Source organism: Aythya fuligula, chromosome 1 (genome assembly GCF_009819795.1).
Source record: "Aythya fuligula isolate bAytFul2 chromosome 1, bAytFul2.pri, whole genome shotgun sequence".
Taxonomy (NCBI): Eukaryota; Metazoa; Chordata; class Aves; order Anseriformes; family Anatidae; genus Aythya; species Aythya fuligula.
In genome coordinates this window covers 144,189,722-144,206,277 of record NC_045559.1, presented here as the reverse complement: position 1 = coordinate 144,206,277, position 16,556 = coordinate 144,189,722, and the positions used below count along the sequence as shown (strand labels likewise).

The 16,556-nt window shown below is 42.5% G+C and overlaps 1 protein-coding gene across 1 annotated transcript in view; it reads right to left on the bottom strand.

The window, feature by feature from the left end:
- The window catches only part of GRTP1 (growth hormone regulated TBC protein 1), a 31,247-nt gene extending 14,895 nt beyond the window's left edge, over positions 1-16,352 (bottom strand). The window contains exons 1-5 of the mRNA XM_032204641.1: positions 16,315-16,352; positions 15,686-15,837; positions 9,981-10,139; positions 3,087-3,211; positions 11-107 (exon numbers count right to left, since the gene is read on the bottom strand). Of these exons, the coding sequence (XP_032060532.1) occupies positions 11-107; positions 3,087-3,211; positions 9,981-10,139; positions 15,686-15,837; positions 16,315-16,352 (571 nt within the window). The remainder of the gene's footprint in view (positions 1-10; positions 108-3,086; positions 3,212-9,980; positions 10,140-15,685; positions 15,838-16,314) is intronic.
- Between the last annotated feature and the right edge of the window lie 204 nt (positions 16,353-16,556).

Sequence of the window (16,556 nt, the reverse complement as noted above, 5' to 3'; positions counted from 1 at the left end):
TTTACCATACCCGGCAATATTCTTCCAATAAGAGCATCTAGCAGCCAAAAGGACTCCTCTTCATTCTTTGTAATAAGAATCAGGTATCCAGCTATGAAATTCATGCCCTGAAAAAGGAAGAAGAATTTTAAGATGCGTACACTTACCTTAAGAGTTTCTAGTTCATTTATTTTGATTAAGAGCTAAATTACCACGGTATACAAAGTGAGCACATCAAGTACAGTCTAGTAATAAAGGCCACTGTTTGAGTAAGCTGTTAAACCTGCAAGAGGACAGCTGGTGAGAATTATTATCACAGCTCAAGGAGAGAAAATTAAAATAAAAAGCTTAGCAGTGTATAATTTACATTCAATTTTCCCTTTTTAAAGAATCCCAAAGCCCTGTCCCAGTGTTAACTGTTGACTGTTCTGACCAGAACCAAAACACAGCTGATCTGGACGTGCAATGCAAACGTAACACACCTGCAGGTGGACCATGCAGCTGCAGAAGGAGAGAGCCTGATCCAAACACTCCTTTGTAAAAAGCTGCAGCTTTTATGAGCTGTTGGTGCTTAGCCCATCAAATGACTGCAAATCATTTGTTTCCTCTAGTACCTCCGGTACTGCTCATGGTGGGCAATGACTCTGGCCACTGCAGCTCCTGCCTTTCAGCGTAAAAAGGAAGGGAAACAGCAGGAAGGAGGGAGGGGGAGCTACCAAAAAATTATGAAAGCTTAGTCAACCCATAACTGGCCTGTTCTGACTGCATTGAGAACACACAGGTTGTGAACTGGTATTCCCCATTTTATTGCCTCAGCCTGAGGCACTTTTTTTTTTTTTTTGTACCTGCCATAATATCACTAAGTTACAGCAGTATTACTGATTTACTGGCATAGTAGTTCACTTTCTTTGGATTCCTCATCTTGAAAACAAACAAAAAAACCATTTAAGTGTATCTTTTCTATTGTAAACAAGATGACAACTGCGATATCACAGCAAGCACACCAGCATGACAATTTACCAAAGGTGTCTCTGAAAGTTTTCCTAAGCTAACAGGAAATTATCTTTAAATATTTACAGGCTATGAAAGCTGGTGTTGGTTACACTGCCTTCTTCAGTTCCATCCCTTTATTTGGCCTTCTCCCTGTTCTCTCCCCTTCCACGCTTGACTTCTCCAGCATTGTCTCTTGGTCTCCTGAGTGCTGCCAGTTGTGGCTCTGAAGAGATGACGGCCACCAAGGAGGCCCTTCACAGCCTCTGGAAGCTACAAGATCCTATCTCGGCTGAAATCTCATTTCTTGCATTCAGCGGATTTCACTTGCCCATCCCACCATACAAGGCCTTGCAACACTCCCACAACAGGGAAATATTAGGACGTGGCACCTTCCCCAGGGCTTCATTTTCCAGCTTTGAGTCACGCAGCACTTGTTACTCAGACGGCTCGGACAGACCTTGCGTGGCCTTACACGGTGCTCGGCCTTCTAGCTAGGGAGGCAACGATTTGTTTTAAGGCCGACAGCTCAGGAACTGCATCTATCTATGGTGACAAGAGCCTGCTTGGCATTGAACACGGCACGCACAGGAAAATAGTCTTAAGCATAAATTCACAGGGCTCTCGATTTTAGGCAGTGCCATGGCCTTGTCACAGCATGACCATGCGAAGCCCAACACACTCCCAAATGGGGAGCTAACTGGCAGCAAATACTACAAATGTGGTAAATTGTGAAAATGCCCCCTGAAGAGCCTTCAGATGCCAAAAAGAACTCTGCAAAATACTAAAGTTCTCATTTTTTACTCGATTTTCTAGTGTTTACAGGGTCTCCGCTACAGTGCAGCACGCATCACAATATCTACCTGGACAAAATCTGCTGCTTCGCTAGTAGAAAACATCCTTTCCTGAAACATTCCCTGATTTACAACGTGCCTTGGAAAGCAGACGCTGCTGGCCTTTGGTTTATGGTCTAATTATTTTTAGCCAGAAAAAGTAACATTCATCCTGTGAGGACACCAGAGGCGAGGAGAAAGGAGAAAAACTAAACAAATCACTTTTTTTTTTTCTTAAGTTACCTGTCATCTCCAATGTTCATAATGCCATGTGCAAAGATTAGCACACTGATTAAACAATATACCAAAACTTTTCAACAACTGGACATCTATTTTGTTTAGAAGCCAGCATGGTTCAGAAGTGGTACGTTTCTACCTTGATAAAAGGGCCTGACCCTTGCAAAACAGACTATTCACAGTTCTATTCCTTCTCTTGTTCTCAAAACTTTAAACATCTTAATAAATATATAATACTGAGAACAACAAAATGGAAAAAACAGGCATCTTTTACTCCTGGTTCAAATAATCTCCATACTACAGCTAATTAGTATACACAAGAATAATTTGTTTTCATGACTTTGGTCTAGCTTTAAGCCTCTCTAAGTCTCCTCCTTAGTCTCCTACTCTCCAAACTTCAGTAAATATAATTCATAATCTTCAAAACTTTGGAAAAATTGTTTGTACTGTACCAACTTCCTCAACTAGCATGAGATACAGCTTAGCACTTGCATCTTTGGTGAAGAAAGGGAAGACTTTCTAAGTGAAATTCAAACAATTTTTCTTCCTACCTGCCTGTCTATACTTGGGGACAGCATCAAATAAATGCCACCATTTCCCTCTACCCATTTATCCCAAATCCTAGGTGATATATCACATGAGCACTGGTTTTCCTGTGTTTTGAAAAACATTCCAGTGAAAACAAAGACAACTGAGATCTCATCACGACTCCTACACACCAAGGACTATTCCAGGAAAGACGGCAGGAGGGAGGAAGAGGGAAAGACAAGCTCTCTTTCTCCTCTCCAAAGCATGAATCAAACCAAATGCAGTGAAGTAGCTACAAAAAGACCCTGGGGAAACTCACAAGGATACCTGAACATGCTTGAAGTGATTATTTTTTTTCTCTCCCAGGGCCATTTTAAGAACAGAAATTGTTTGTGGATCTGCTTCTGAAAGTGCACATTCAAATGGGCAAAACCAATTACCACTGGTGAAATGCAGCATTTAGAAACAGGGAAAAAAAAAAGAAAAAAAAAAAAAAAACACAACACAGTGACTACATACCTGACAATATCCTACTGCTTTATTGTGGTGCCCATACGCTACCAATACATTGTAGAGCGTGTGCTGCAGGCAGGGATCGGCCGTTTGGCGGAATTTTATGTTATCTGGAAATGTTCTATTCATGTCTAGACAAAAGGGAAAAAAAAGATCAAAATTAAGAGCTGTTCCCTCCTTGGTCTTCAAAGCAGACTTTTACAGCTTTCCTGAAGCACAACCGAAACCTTATTAGACTGTAGTTTTGGTGGATGAATTTCACCAAGAACCAGCTTTACCTCTATTTTGGCTAAAAGAGCATCTACACTTGAGGATAATCCATTCCTAGAAAGACTAATCCTATTAGGGTACAGAAAACGATTTCAAGCAGGACTAAAGAAATTCTCCTGCAGAATGGACTCAAGGCCTGACTGCAAAAGCTTAAACGAAAGCAAACCACTCATTTAGACAAAAAAAAAGAACTCATACCAAATTTATCTAGCAGAGTGGCATGAAATGACCTACACCTCTAGGAAAACATTCTCATAACAAATCCAATGGTCTTTCAGTTGACTTATCATTCAGGGGGCTTCAACCAAGCATTCCCAAACAACTAAAAAGAAATAGTCTCGTTCCTGTAACTGAGCACGTCTATGTGGATTCACAGTGTTTTTTTTTCCCTATGATGTGAATAGCAGGACTCACCTCTCTTTACAAAGGCCTAAACCATGCAGGTTTGAGCTAGTCACCCAAACACCCTTTGGTTGTTGGAAAAACAGGCAGAGTTAATTTTTAGCTTGCTTCACTCTATGAAGAGCGAAGCCAAGGTTACTAATCCACTTCCATGTCTGATTTTTAGAAGTCCAAGTCGGGGGAAAAAAAAATGATTTGAAAGTAACATTACTTTGAAGATTTTTGAACCTTGAGACATTAATAAAACAAGTTATTTTGGTTAGCTTTCTTTTAGTTCTTCCATACTGGAAGAAGCCTACTACAGTTCTGACACAAACTTGAGCTGTAAGCAACTCAAGGAAGAAAGTCGCACAAAATCGTGATTAGTTTCATGAAAATCACAAGCATTAAAAAGACTTTAATCACTCTTTCTTCCTTTTGAAGTCAATAAATCATTTACAGAAATGGGAGGGTTGGAAAATATTTCACCTCACCGCTCATGTGACTTAGAAGAAAAGCTGAAGGAAAAAGCTAATTTTTAAAAGGACTTGAGCAACAGCCAGGCAGTCACAGGATAACCAAGTGCTGTCTTTCCTCTTGGTAGGAAGAGCAACACTGTGTTTGCATAATCGGAATAATTTCTTGTTTATTGAAGCTTAGGCTGGGCTTTTCAAAAAAAAAAAAAAAAAAAAAAGATGAATGGTGACATTTCAGCTGTGGCTCTTCCCCCTAACCTGTGCAGAATCCACACCTCAGAGCTGACCTGCTCTCCGCTCACCTACTTCCCTCTGGACAGATGTTAGCAGCCAAAGGAACACAACCTTGAGCTACTCCAGTCTTGGGGAAAGAAAATCACCAGAATAAACTGAGCAAGGAAATCAAAGTTAATGCTTTTTACTGATAGATAAACCCCAAACCATGACAGTCTTGTTGTATGAAGACCTGCTGACGAGATTCAAGCTATGCACAGGAACATGGGTCCAGGAAAAAAGTCACAGAGAAATGACTAGCTACTTCTTTGCAGTACACTCCGATTAAATCCCAAAATGATATTATTTTTCTTTTCAGATGATCCTTCAATACTGGGAGGTGGCGGTGTTAAGCTGCTGTGAAACACTAAACCAACAGATTTCCTCTCCTGTTGATTCATCTCTGTGCAGCAAGCATGAGAAGAGCATTGGCTTGCTTCTTTCCTTCCCCAGGACTGCAGCATTTTCACCTCGCATTCAGCAAGACAAACATAGGCAGGAATCCACATTAGCCTCAGTTGAAGAGATATTTATTTTAACACACACAATTAGAACTGTAGATGCTATTTCTGGAGCAAAAAGATGTTTAGTGTTTTTGCATCACTCTAGAGCTTTTCACATTTAGGGTACTTCCAAAGCCAGGCATGCCTACAAGCCAGACTTCTTCAGCTTGCTACCCCACCCTTTCTGTACATATCTTTTTATCAATGTGCTTCCCACTCCCAGACACAATGCCCGGTAGATTACACAAGTATTTATTTATTTATTAACATGCTATACTCCAATTTGACCACACTTCTTCACTACTGCTAGTCTGTAACTTGCTTCTGTTCTGAATAGATTCCAGGCATTTTTATTTATTTATTTATTTATTTATTTTTAATTTTTTTGTCAAGTACAAGCATTCAAAAATTCCAGTGAAAACCTAATCTCATTATTCTGGAGGTCATCGATAACGATTTGGAAAAGTAAAATATGTAAAAGGTATTTTAAATTTGATATAATTGGTATTCAGGACTCAGCTTCAAGCTTTACTTTGTAGTAAATGTTTACTTTGTAACAATGCGAACTAGAAATTGTTCTAGTTCTCAGTAAAAAAATAATTTTTTTATTTTTAAAAGTTAAGTTGAAGTTTGCTATCAACTAAGACTAGAGAAATCAAGCCTGAATCACCCAGCTTCAAGTAACAGTTCAATAGCTTACAGCAATGAAGAAAGCAAACTGGGATAGGATTTTCTACAAAAGGAGATGAGAACAGTAATACCACTGCCTGGAATTGCAATTAAGCAGCATCCTGTGTCTTGGTTATTGCATAAACTCCAGTCCCTTTTATCTCCAAAAGGTGATACCAGAACTGGAGAGAAGGTAGGTAAAATATTCTGAGGAAGTATCACCACACACTTTCCTTCTCCAGTTCTTCCTTTAACTGTTTTGGCAGACAGACAAGGAAGCAAGGTAGCAGTTGGGCACCACCTGATTTAACTTTAACACAGAGCCCAAAGAGCTGACGCTGCTCTTCCCCATGGCTAAACGCCATGTAAAACTCATGAGAACGTTCCTAACCTCCACAAATAGGTCAACCCCCCTTCAGAGAAACTTATTCATGCTTTGAGCAGTGTAGAGTCGATTTTATAGCTGACTATCGTCTGAATTACAGCTCTGAAACTATTACGAAGGATCCCACAACCACTACCCGACCCACACAGCTAGGCCCTCAGGTCATGAGGTGCCATACAGGCCGTGGGGACTCTCAGATATCAGATATGTTTGTCACCAATACAGCTCCCCCTCATGAAATGCTGTCGTGGGTTTATGTGGCAAGGTTTTGGTAGCAGGGGGCCATAGGGGTGGCTTCTGTGAGAAGGATCTAGAAGCTGCCCCATGTTAGGTGAGGGCCCCGCTGCTGACTAGAGCTGAGCCAAAAAGTGATGTTGTTTGTGTCTCTCTGAGAGCAGATTTAAGACGGGAAAAAAGAAGTGGAAACATGGATATTAGCTGCACGTGTACACAGGAAGACTTGCACACACTACGTGCTTAACTAAAAATGGCCTGGTTGAAGAGGGACTTACTGCAAAGAAGCTACATTAACTTACACCCAGGCCTTTCAATAACCAGCAGGCGGGCTTTGCATCAGAGGACAGCCACATCTACTGGGCCAACACCACTTGTCCAACTGAACTTTACCACAACGGGGCATGAACAACAAAGCTCTGTAGAAACATATTCCCTTCTAAATGTGTACATAACCTAAACTATGAAAACTGGCATCAACATTTTGAGACCTGCATTCTTTAAGGTGTTATTTTTATGTTTAAAGAAGTCTTTTCTCTCCCACATTTCTCTTCAAAAATAAAACCCAAAAGTGTTCCAAAAGGAAGCTTCATAAAATCAGCAATAAAGCCCAACAGTTAAGAATCAACAAGATGAAGAGGAAGAATGGTCAAAGGATAGTTTAGATTTATTGTTATTACTTAGCAGATTTTTCTTTAAAATTAGACCATTTCTTTGTACAGTCCCCCTGCATTTTTTTATTTAGTTACACCCCACTGAAGACATTTCCATGTTGAAAATAAGTTCCAAATGGAAATGAAAATTGTTTAGAGCTTCTGGGCATGTAAAAGAAAAAGGTAACTGGCTCTTAAACGTTTTACAAGGGATTTTAAAGTCTTAAGTTGGCCTTGCCCTCCTGTCCCTCCCATCAAAAACAAACAAAAAAGCATGGTTACTATTCTCTTGTTTTTAAAGTATGGTGTAAAGTATTGTGTTGGGCTATTACTCTACGGTTGGGCTATATGACTAAATACAGCACAACTGTCTAAAAATGTTGGAAACTGCAGACCTGAGAAGAGAGCGGCAGCAAGATTCCACACCCTCATTTATTTTGCTGTTTAAAACAACTGCCGTGATGGGAAAACAACAGGCAGAAACGAACTCAGACAATTTACACTGAAACAGTCCTCAGCTAAAGCTTGTGATAAAATTTGTACAGTCAAAAGGGGCATTAAGTTCATTAACATAAGATTTCGTTCACCTTTAATTCTTTTCTCCTAACCCTCATATGTTCACATCATTGCTTCCTTTCTGAAGGGAAATCTAACACTGAAGTCTGAGGTCCTCTTCGCATTTTTTCCCCTATAACCCAATTTCCTTTCATCCCTTTGTCTCACTTGCTCCTTGTTAGTTTCCTCTTCTGCAGTTTACCTATCCATGCAGTCACTCTTCCAAAAGTTTAGTTCCTCAGTAATTCAGAAGTAGATCTTCAGCTTCTGACATTATTCTTCCTCCCCCGCAGAAATATTTTAATTCATTGTATAACCAGTGTGAAAAGCTTCCTGCTGTCACACTATGACCACTTGTGCTATGGTCTAGTTTCAGAAAAGAAATTGCTTGCATCTCCCGCTTGCAGCAACTATACATTTTGCTCTGAATTTTGCACTGAATACACTTTGCTCCTTCTCTAGGCCGCTACAGAAACTCATTTCCCTCCGTATAGATAAAGTTAGAGCTCTGCTGTGTCTATCCCTAGGCAGGATATGAGCCTGGAGATTTCTGTTTAGTCTTCATTTGCAGGAACATGAAAGTTTGTGTTTCAAAATGCCTTACTGAGGTGTGTAGTCCCAAAAGCCCACGGTGCTGCTGTGGAGGGGAAAATTGGAACTAAAACAAAAGGAGTTCTAATGATTACCCAATTCCAACTAAAATCAGTAAAATCCCAGCTTTAACTACCTGGCTTTTTTAAGATGAAAAAAAAAGACAACAGTAACTGCACCTGCCTTTCTAACATAACAGCCTCAGCATCATGCTTGTCCAAAGCACAGTCCTACCTCTCAACTCAGGAATCAGGTAATCCAGGCAGCAACAACTTCTCCGCAAAAACTCTGCTGCAACAGGTTGAAAAATTTGGGGACAAATACGAGTTACATCAACCTTTTACTCACTTGTCCCATCCCTGTCTCTTTCAGACACCTAGAGGGCCAGTGCAAGGTTGGGGTGGTTTAACACTTTGTCACTTATTTTTGGCCACTAGTCAACGTACAAATAAGCAACTGGACTAGTAGGGGAGTGGTATTCACCCTCCTCTTCTTCCCTTCTTTCAAGGACTTACATTTAGTGATTTCATGCATCAGGGGGTACATCCATACCGTTGTAACGGCCTGTACTGGGTCTGGCTGGGATGTGACCTTTCCCTGCAGCAGCCCATACAGGGCTGTGCTCTGCATTTGTATCTGGAACAGCAGTGTTATCACACCAGTGTTGTGTCTGCTGCTGAGCAGTGCTGGAACAGCATCGGGCCTCTCTCTAACCCTCCTAGGGGGTGGGCAAAAAAAACAAGAAAGAAACATCACCAGGGCAGCTGACCTAAACCAACCAAAGGGATATTCCATACCAGATGATGTCACACCCCGCAATAAAAGGTGGAAAAAGGAAGAGGAGGGGAGGGGTGGGCTCTCGTTGTGAAAAAATCTGTCCTCCCGAACACCAGCTACGTGCGTTGAGGCCCTGCTTCAAGGACGTAGTCAAGCATCGCTCATTTGTGGGAAGTAGAGGGTAATTTCTTTCCTCTGCATTTCCACACAGCCTTTACTTGTTTTGTTTTTTCCCTTTCCCCCTTTCTCTTTTTTTCCTTTAAATTGTTTAATTAATAATAACCTTTCCTTAATAATTATTTTTTTCCCTTTAATTAAATTATCCTTATCTCAACCCGTGAGTTGTTATTTCCTTTACTTCTTCCCCTCCTCTTCTAAGGAGGGGGAGTGAGAGAGCGGTTGTGGTGTTCAGCTGTCCAGCACGGTAAAACCACCAGTTCCTGAGTGGACATCCCCACCCCTCGGCTTGTTAAATTCTTTTTTGAACCGGTTCATGGTTTTGACCTCAGCAGCACCCTCCAGCAACAAGCACCACAATTCAGTGATACGCTCTTCTAAATCCACAGCACGGCAAAGTTCATCCAGTGTCCTTAGTTCTTGCTAGACAAAACGAATTGCTTCAGTTAACAACTGTTCCCCATTCACCCTCTCTACACCATTTATAATTCATTTAGGTCTGTCAGCAGCTTTTTTCCTTAGCAATCTTTCCTCGAGCTGAGATGCAAGCGTAATTCATCTGCCTTACGCAGACACTGCTCCACGTCTTCAACCATTCCTGCTGCTCTTCCAGGTCCTTTTGGGACTGAAATAAGGAGAAACAGATGCAAAGGCAGGTCTCACACTACAGAGTTAGAACTCATCATTCACCTAGGAGATGACATAACAACGCCTTCTAGTTTGTTCTCAGTTCCTTTCCAAAAAAATTTCTAATCTTCCTTAACGTTTTTGGCTACATGAAGAACCTGGAAAGATCTGTGCTGTTAAAGAGCTTATGGCTAATCTAATTTACATGCTAATTCAGCACTTAAACCACTACTACAGAAACCCAAGTTTTCCATGACATAACTTCACCTCTAACAATTTAAGGACATAGGACAGTTGATAAACACAGATTTTATTATCAGGACAATAACCTGTTTTGATTGCTTCGACCAGCTTGTCATTCTTCTCCCCTTCGAGCAGCCTGTGGTAGTATCCAGGGTTTTGCTCCATGTTGGCTTGGGCCCCGCTCACGATCATCCAGATCAACGCCCGGTGTTCATTGGGGATGCCTTTCCTGATATACCTCTTCACTGCAAAACAAGAAGCTTTTGTTTGTTGGTTTGCTCTGAAAACATTTCCAGATACATTTTTCTTCTGGAACAAGCAACAGAAAGCTGGTAAGTCACAGGACAACTCTCGACTAGAGATTATTACGCTTGCTCTCCTAGACCACCACATAGGATAAGCATTTTCTTCTCAGCTACCGTGTATTTTTGATTCTTGCCTAAATACTTGCCACTCAAACTCCCCACGCTGATCGCCAGACCCATGCTTTTCTCAGTCCTCTATTGCCTCAGTAGGATTTTGAATCCTTCCCAATTTCTGACTGGAGACAGGAACACCAAAAAGCTTCTCCTCGACCTTCCTCCTTTATCATTCAGACAAGCACCAACTTTTTTCTTTCCCTAACAGCCTCTGACACGTTACCACTGTTTGCTTGGTTATGCTCTAGCATAAATGGCTGCGTTAACCTAATGCTGGGATTTCAGCTTAGCACCTCACCACTGAAAGCATCGCAGACACAGAAGTACGAAACACGTGGCTACTGCCTAAACTCATTTAGAAGGGATGGAAATGTCAGAGAGCAGCAGACGGTTTGTCCCAGAATAACTGGGGAAATCTTTTCAGATCTAAAATAGCTGTTATCTCCTGCATCCTAGCCTTATTTTTTTATTTATTTATTTTTTTAAGCAGATGATTCAGTGTGAATAACTAGGATGCAAGATTGCAGGAAGGAGCATCAGGCTAATAACAGCCAAAGCAGCTTCCTCCTGGGAATGGAATGAAAGACATTAATAAGGGAACCAATGCTGCTCGTCGGTACATAATCCTGCATCAGCACTACCCCTTCTGACCCCAAAAGACAGCCAAACACTTGAGATCCTTCTGCTTTTTCCAGGGAGAAGAAAGTGACAAAGGAATCAGACATTTACTACTAAATGAATGACACTTCATTAAAGCTGCAGCTTCTCTTCTCCAAATTCAACTGGACTCGGATGAGAGTGGAGAATTCTTGGTTGTTGCACAAAATATCTATACATAACCTGGTTTTATCCAGTTCTGTAGGTCTGTAACTCAAGATAAACAGTGTCTGAATTAAAGGCAGTTGGCCTTAAAAACAGCAGAACGAAATGAGTTTACAGCAACTCAGCCAGCGACCTTCTACATGCCTCGCTTCCACCTCTTTTTAGCTGCCTATGCTTTAGGAGCCAAAACTGCCTTCCCAATGTCAACGGAGAGATCTGTGCATCTCTAATGGGCATTCCGCCCACCTAAAATCTGGCACTTTCTCTCAAAAAAACGTTCCTACCCTTCACATTTGCAATAAGCACCTGGCCTTCAGGGTACAGTTTTTATTTAGCGTTCCCATGAGGATTTATGCCATGGGTAACAGCCTCTCTTGTTCCAGCTGTAAAGTAACTTCAACCGCAACCTTATTCTAGACAGACTGGAGATAATTTACTCATTTCTGTTTGATAATCCCCACTTCAAAATCTTGTAAAAAAAGATGAACTCTGCTGCTCAATAAATCCTAGAGATGGGCACAGCAAGCGCAGGAACGCAGCTGAGGAAGCAGCCCCATTTCAGCCAGCGTGCAGAGACGTTCAGATGAGCCTGCAAATGCTCCTAGAAGAATACTTAGTGGGTAAAAATCACCGGATTATCATATTTTAACACACAAATTGGGATTTATTTTTTTTTCCTGGTACAACTATCAATCCTGAAAGCACAGCCAGCAACCACATCCAACAACAATACGCTCAGAGAAGTGGGGACAGGCCTTTGACATTGGCACAAGGGGAAAGCAGCCCTGCAGCACCCAGCACACTCATTATTCCTCAGTGTCATCATTCACATGACAATAGGCAGCCAGAGGCTCCTATCGCCCCGGGTGCTTCCACATTATCTTCAGGAAATAAAAAACCCACAACAACATCCCACACAGCAGAACATCCTCCCACTGTCGGGTTTAAGAAGCTTTCACAGATGAAGCCGGATTGTGCATGTGTCTTCGAGCACGCATCCGACTCCGACTGTACACCAGAGGCTTGATCTCAAAAGCAGCACTGCTCCAAACCACCAAGCCCTCAACAGTCTAAGTTTCGGAGTATGTGATAAAGGAATATCTGTACATCAAAGTTTTGCCTCCGTTCATAGATGAAACACGAAGCATCAGTCTTTAAGCAAGCTGTTTAACACAGAATATGAAAATTCTTAAGGTTTTTGCCTCAAGTTAAAATTGTGTTTACCTTTTCCCCTTCCCCTTAATGTTGTTTCACTCTACACCATGGGCAGACCAAGTTACGCAGGAAAACACCATTTAAAAACAAAAATCATCATGCTTAAAATTTTAGAAGAGTGTGGTTTTGAAAAACACCTGCACATAACAATTCCGATTAAATGCTGAGGAAAGTAACTGAGACCTTGGAAAAAACTCTACGGCAGAGCTGAGAACAGCATCCCAACAAGGAGCTGAAGGTTTTGTTTTATGCATACATCGAAGAAACAAAGCAGACCTGTGCTGTGAGCACTCAAGTTCCTGTCAAACGTACAAACTGACTTTCCAAGAAGCTCCTTCCTTCCTCCAACATCTGTTGAGGACCAGCTGTGCTCCTGCGACAACCACTTTCACCTTTCACTGGATTTTACCAGCCTCAAAGACCAGAGAGTGCCTTCTGCTGCCCGATTCTCTTACACAGCACACTTTTGGTCAGAGTTAAGCTCCTTTGGGTAATTATCTCGGAGGGTTTGTTGCCTGCCTGCGGTTGTCTTTTGGTCCCAATAAAGACAGCAGCCAAGTGGATGAAAGCAGTAATTCTACCTTTGTTACTGGGATCCTGTGAGAGAGAGAGGAGGCAAGCAACCGAGTGCCAACTGGAATTTCTCACGTGCAGAGGAGACAACAGTGGTAACGAGGGTAGAAAGGGAGACAGAACACCACAAAATAGCACAAAGGAAGAGACTGGAGAAGGAGCAAAAGGAACTACCAGCCAAAACTCCCATGCCCTGCCCTGCCGGAAGGCTCTGATCCAGAACAACAGGATACACCACTTAATTACCCTCGTTAAAACGTAGCCTAATTAGTTTTCTTTGCAGTAGGACAGAATTACATGTGTCCGTACCACACATGGGCATGAGGCTAACTTGAGCAGCACGTGAACACGCCACATTTCCTAACTGGAAAATTAGCACAGGTCATCACTTCTTCCTGGCCAGCAACGCTGAGCTCTTCTACCTGTGGGGAGAAATGGGTGTGGAGCCACAGAGGTGTCACATGTAAAGCGCCTCTCCCCCTGCTAGACACAGCAGGGTGCCTTTTAAAGCTTTTTTGAGCTCCTGAGCAAGGAAGCCAGGTGCTGGAGCCAGGGAAGCGGTGGAGTCCCCATCCCTGGAGGTCTTGAAAAGACGTTTAGATGTAGAGCTTGGGGATATGGTTTAGTGGAGGACTGGTTAGTGTTAGGTCAGAGGTTGGACTCAGTGGTCTTGGAGGTCTCTTCCAACCTAGGTGATTCTGGGATTCTGTGGAGAGCCTCACCAGGCAGCAAGCACCCCACAAATCAGACCTTCTGCTCCCCAAGGCCCTGCAGGGTCATCTTGTAGGATAAAACACACAACAAAGCCACTACTTAGGTAAATAATTCTGTGCTTCACAGAACTGACAGGCTTCGATCTAAATACATGGTATCAGAGGGGAAGCATTTCAATCAGTAGTTGTACAGGTTAATCTGCTGCTCTCCTCCGCTGAGGAATCAGCTGACGGTAATGAGGGCGGCTTAGTGTAACAACTTCAAATTTACACTCAGACTGCACTTCCTCAACGCTACTTAACTCCAGTCACTCTCCTTATAATTACACATTATAGATTACACATATGCATGAGAACACATATTTGAGTACCTTTAACAAAAACTATCATCAAAGATGATATGCCAACCTGCAAGGGCTTGCTACAGCCAAAGCTGTTGCCTGCACCCACTCAATGGATCTACTTTACCCCATTTTTCACAAACTGCAGCAGACTTTTTTAAAAATACAACACATTAGCCTGTTAGGGAAGATAAACACGACATTAATGGTTGTTATCATTACGTGGCTAGAAGGGCAGCACCATTATTGGTACTGAAGCTTAGTGGACAAGCTGAGAGAATTAGTCAAAGTTTCAGCTCTGAAATAAGACGAAAGGCACACACACTGCTGCATCACAGGAACGTTCTGCATCTGTGAGGCTGGAACAGGCTACACAAGAGCAGAGAGATGTGAGCAGCTCGTGCAAATTACTAAAGGTTTCACCTGTCACGGTTCACCCATTTTAAGAAAATAAGGGAATGAATTAAAACCCAAGATTATTTTTTCCACAACTAGAACCCTAAATTCTGCAGAAACTCAAAATCCTCTGAATACTGCAAATAACTCAGAATCCTCAAAATAACTCAGAATACTGCATAATTACTACTATATTAAAAATGTACACACTAAACAGTATCTTCTTTATCTCTGGAAGAAAAATAAGAGAGTATCAGTAGTTACTTTCTAGTTAGCAGCATATGACCTAGCAACTATAGCTCAAACCTACATTTTCTGGTGCTCCTCAGCCTCAAAACTGACATCCTTCCACTAAATACACTGTTCCACTGAAAATGGCTCACTTGTTATCATTCCATTCCTGGTGCCAAGGGAAAAAAAAACAAACAGCCAGAATTAGCACTCAAGGTCCACACCTGAAGCAGAGCTTTGAATATTCAGCTGCATTACAGCCAGCGCATGAACTTTTGGGTTGTTTTACTCACTTTTTCTTTAGTTACAGGGAACTCCAAAAGGTTTCCTAAAAGAAAGCAAGCTGAATAACATAATTGAGAGCAAAGGGAAAAAATGATGCCTATATGGAAAAATAACTAATCCAGAGGAAGGGAGGGGGGGTGACCTTCAGTCTGACAACACCCTGTCCCCTTCTGATTCTCTCCATGTACTTATTTCTCCCCATCATCTCTCTTATAAAATGAAACATTATTAGAGGTTTTCTTCCCTTCTGAATTGGCCATGAACTGTTCCATCAGCATGTTCTCCAATGCTGCGTTAGCTCCCGCATGAATTTTTGCTTTCTTTGCTCTGTAAGGCGCTAAGGTTTAGTTCTCTGTACACACCTTTCTAGCAGCGAGGTGAACATCGTTTTACAAAAGGAGGATAAAATGAACTAAAAAATTTCAGCAATCAATAAACTGACAAGGAGAGAGGCTAGAGCCCTAGCGTCCCGATCCCTGGGCTTCCAGACAGTGCCTCCTGCATCATCACACATCTTTTCAGAGAGTGCACAGAGCAATATAACAGCTGTACAGCAGCACCTGGAAGTGCCACGGGCCATAATCTCTGGGTAACAGATGTAATAAGATATTAGAGCGTATGCCAAAGAAGGATTACTCCTTTGTAAGCTTTAAATCAAATCAATGATCCCCCTAATAATATTTTTCATTTGAAGAGGAAAATAAAATTCAACATTCAAAAACCCGCATGAACTGAATATGATGTATACCGGTTCCAACATAATGCTCTTTTACTTTTAAGTAAACGTACAGCTCACCTTTTAAACTCTTCTGTATGCTGTTTTTCCCCTTTAGGAGCTTGGACCATTTTATCGCTCGCCTTGTGAGTACCACTAGGTACCTGGAAAAGAAAGCTTCGTAGGATGCGTAATCAAAGTCGTCTGGCCTTTCAAATCCATATGGATCAACCCTATAAAATAAACAAAAAGAAAGAAAAGAATTCTTGTACAACTGCTTCTACATACCTTCAAGTGAGGGGAAGAAAAAAAAAAAAAGTTAATTATGCTTTAAATAACTTCCAGCTGCTATTTCTAAACGCAGCTCTCCTCCCAGCAAACACTTACTTTACACAGGCTGCACAGCGTTTCCAAGCTGCTGAAGTAAATGAACTTACACACGCGCCGTTCAGGCAGTTTTACAGATTTCGCTCGCTTTAGAAACGAGGAATTTTTAGAGCAAAGGCTCTGCTGTGTGCAAAATCGACCCAAATTACGACCGCACGGAAGCCCGGGGTGCATTTCTCTCCATAACACAGCGCCAGCAGGGTGGGAAGAGCCCTCCAGGATCACCTGGTCCTGCCACCACCAGTGTCACCCCCCCGACCCATGTCCCCGAGCACCAGGTCCAACCTCTCCCTGCACACACCAGGGACGGAGTTTCAGCCTACCTGTACGCCCAGTCCCGGCCGCCCTCTGTCCCGGCCATCGGCCCCCTCCGGCAGGGAGCCCCGGCCGGGCTCTCCTCAGCCCGAGCAGCGCCGCCTCGGCCGCCCCATGCGGAGCTCCGCCGGCTGAGGGGCGGGGGCGGCCGCCCGGATCCGCCTCCCTCCCGTGCTGGGGGCCGGGCCCGTGACAAAACGGGGACTGCCGGGGGTCCCTATGGAGCTGGGGGACCCCCAGAGGGCGAGCG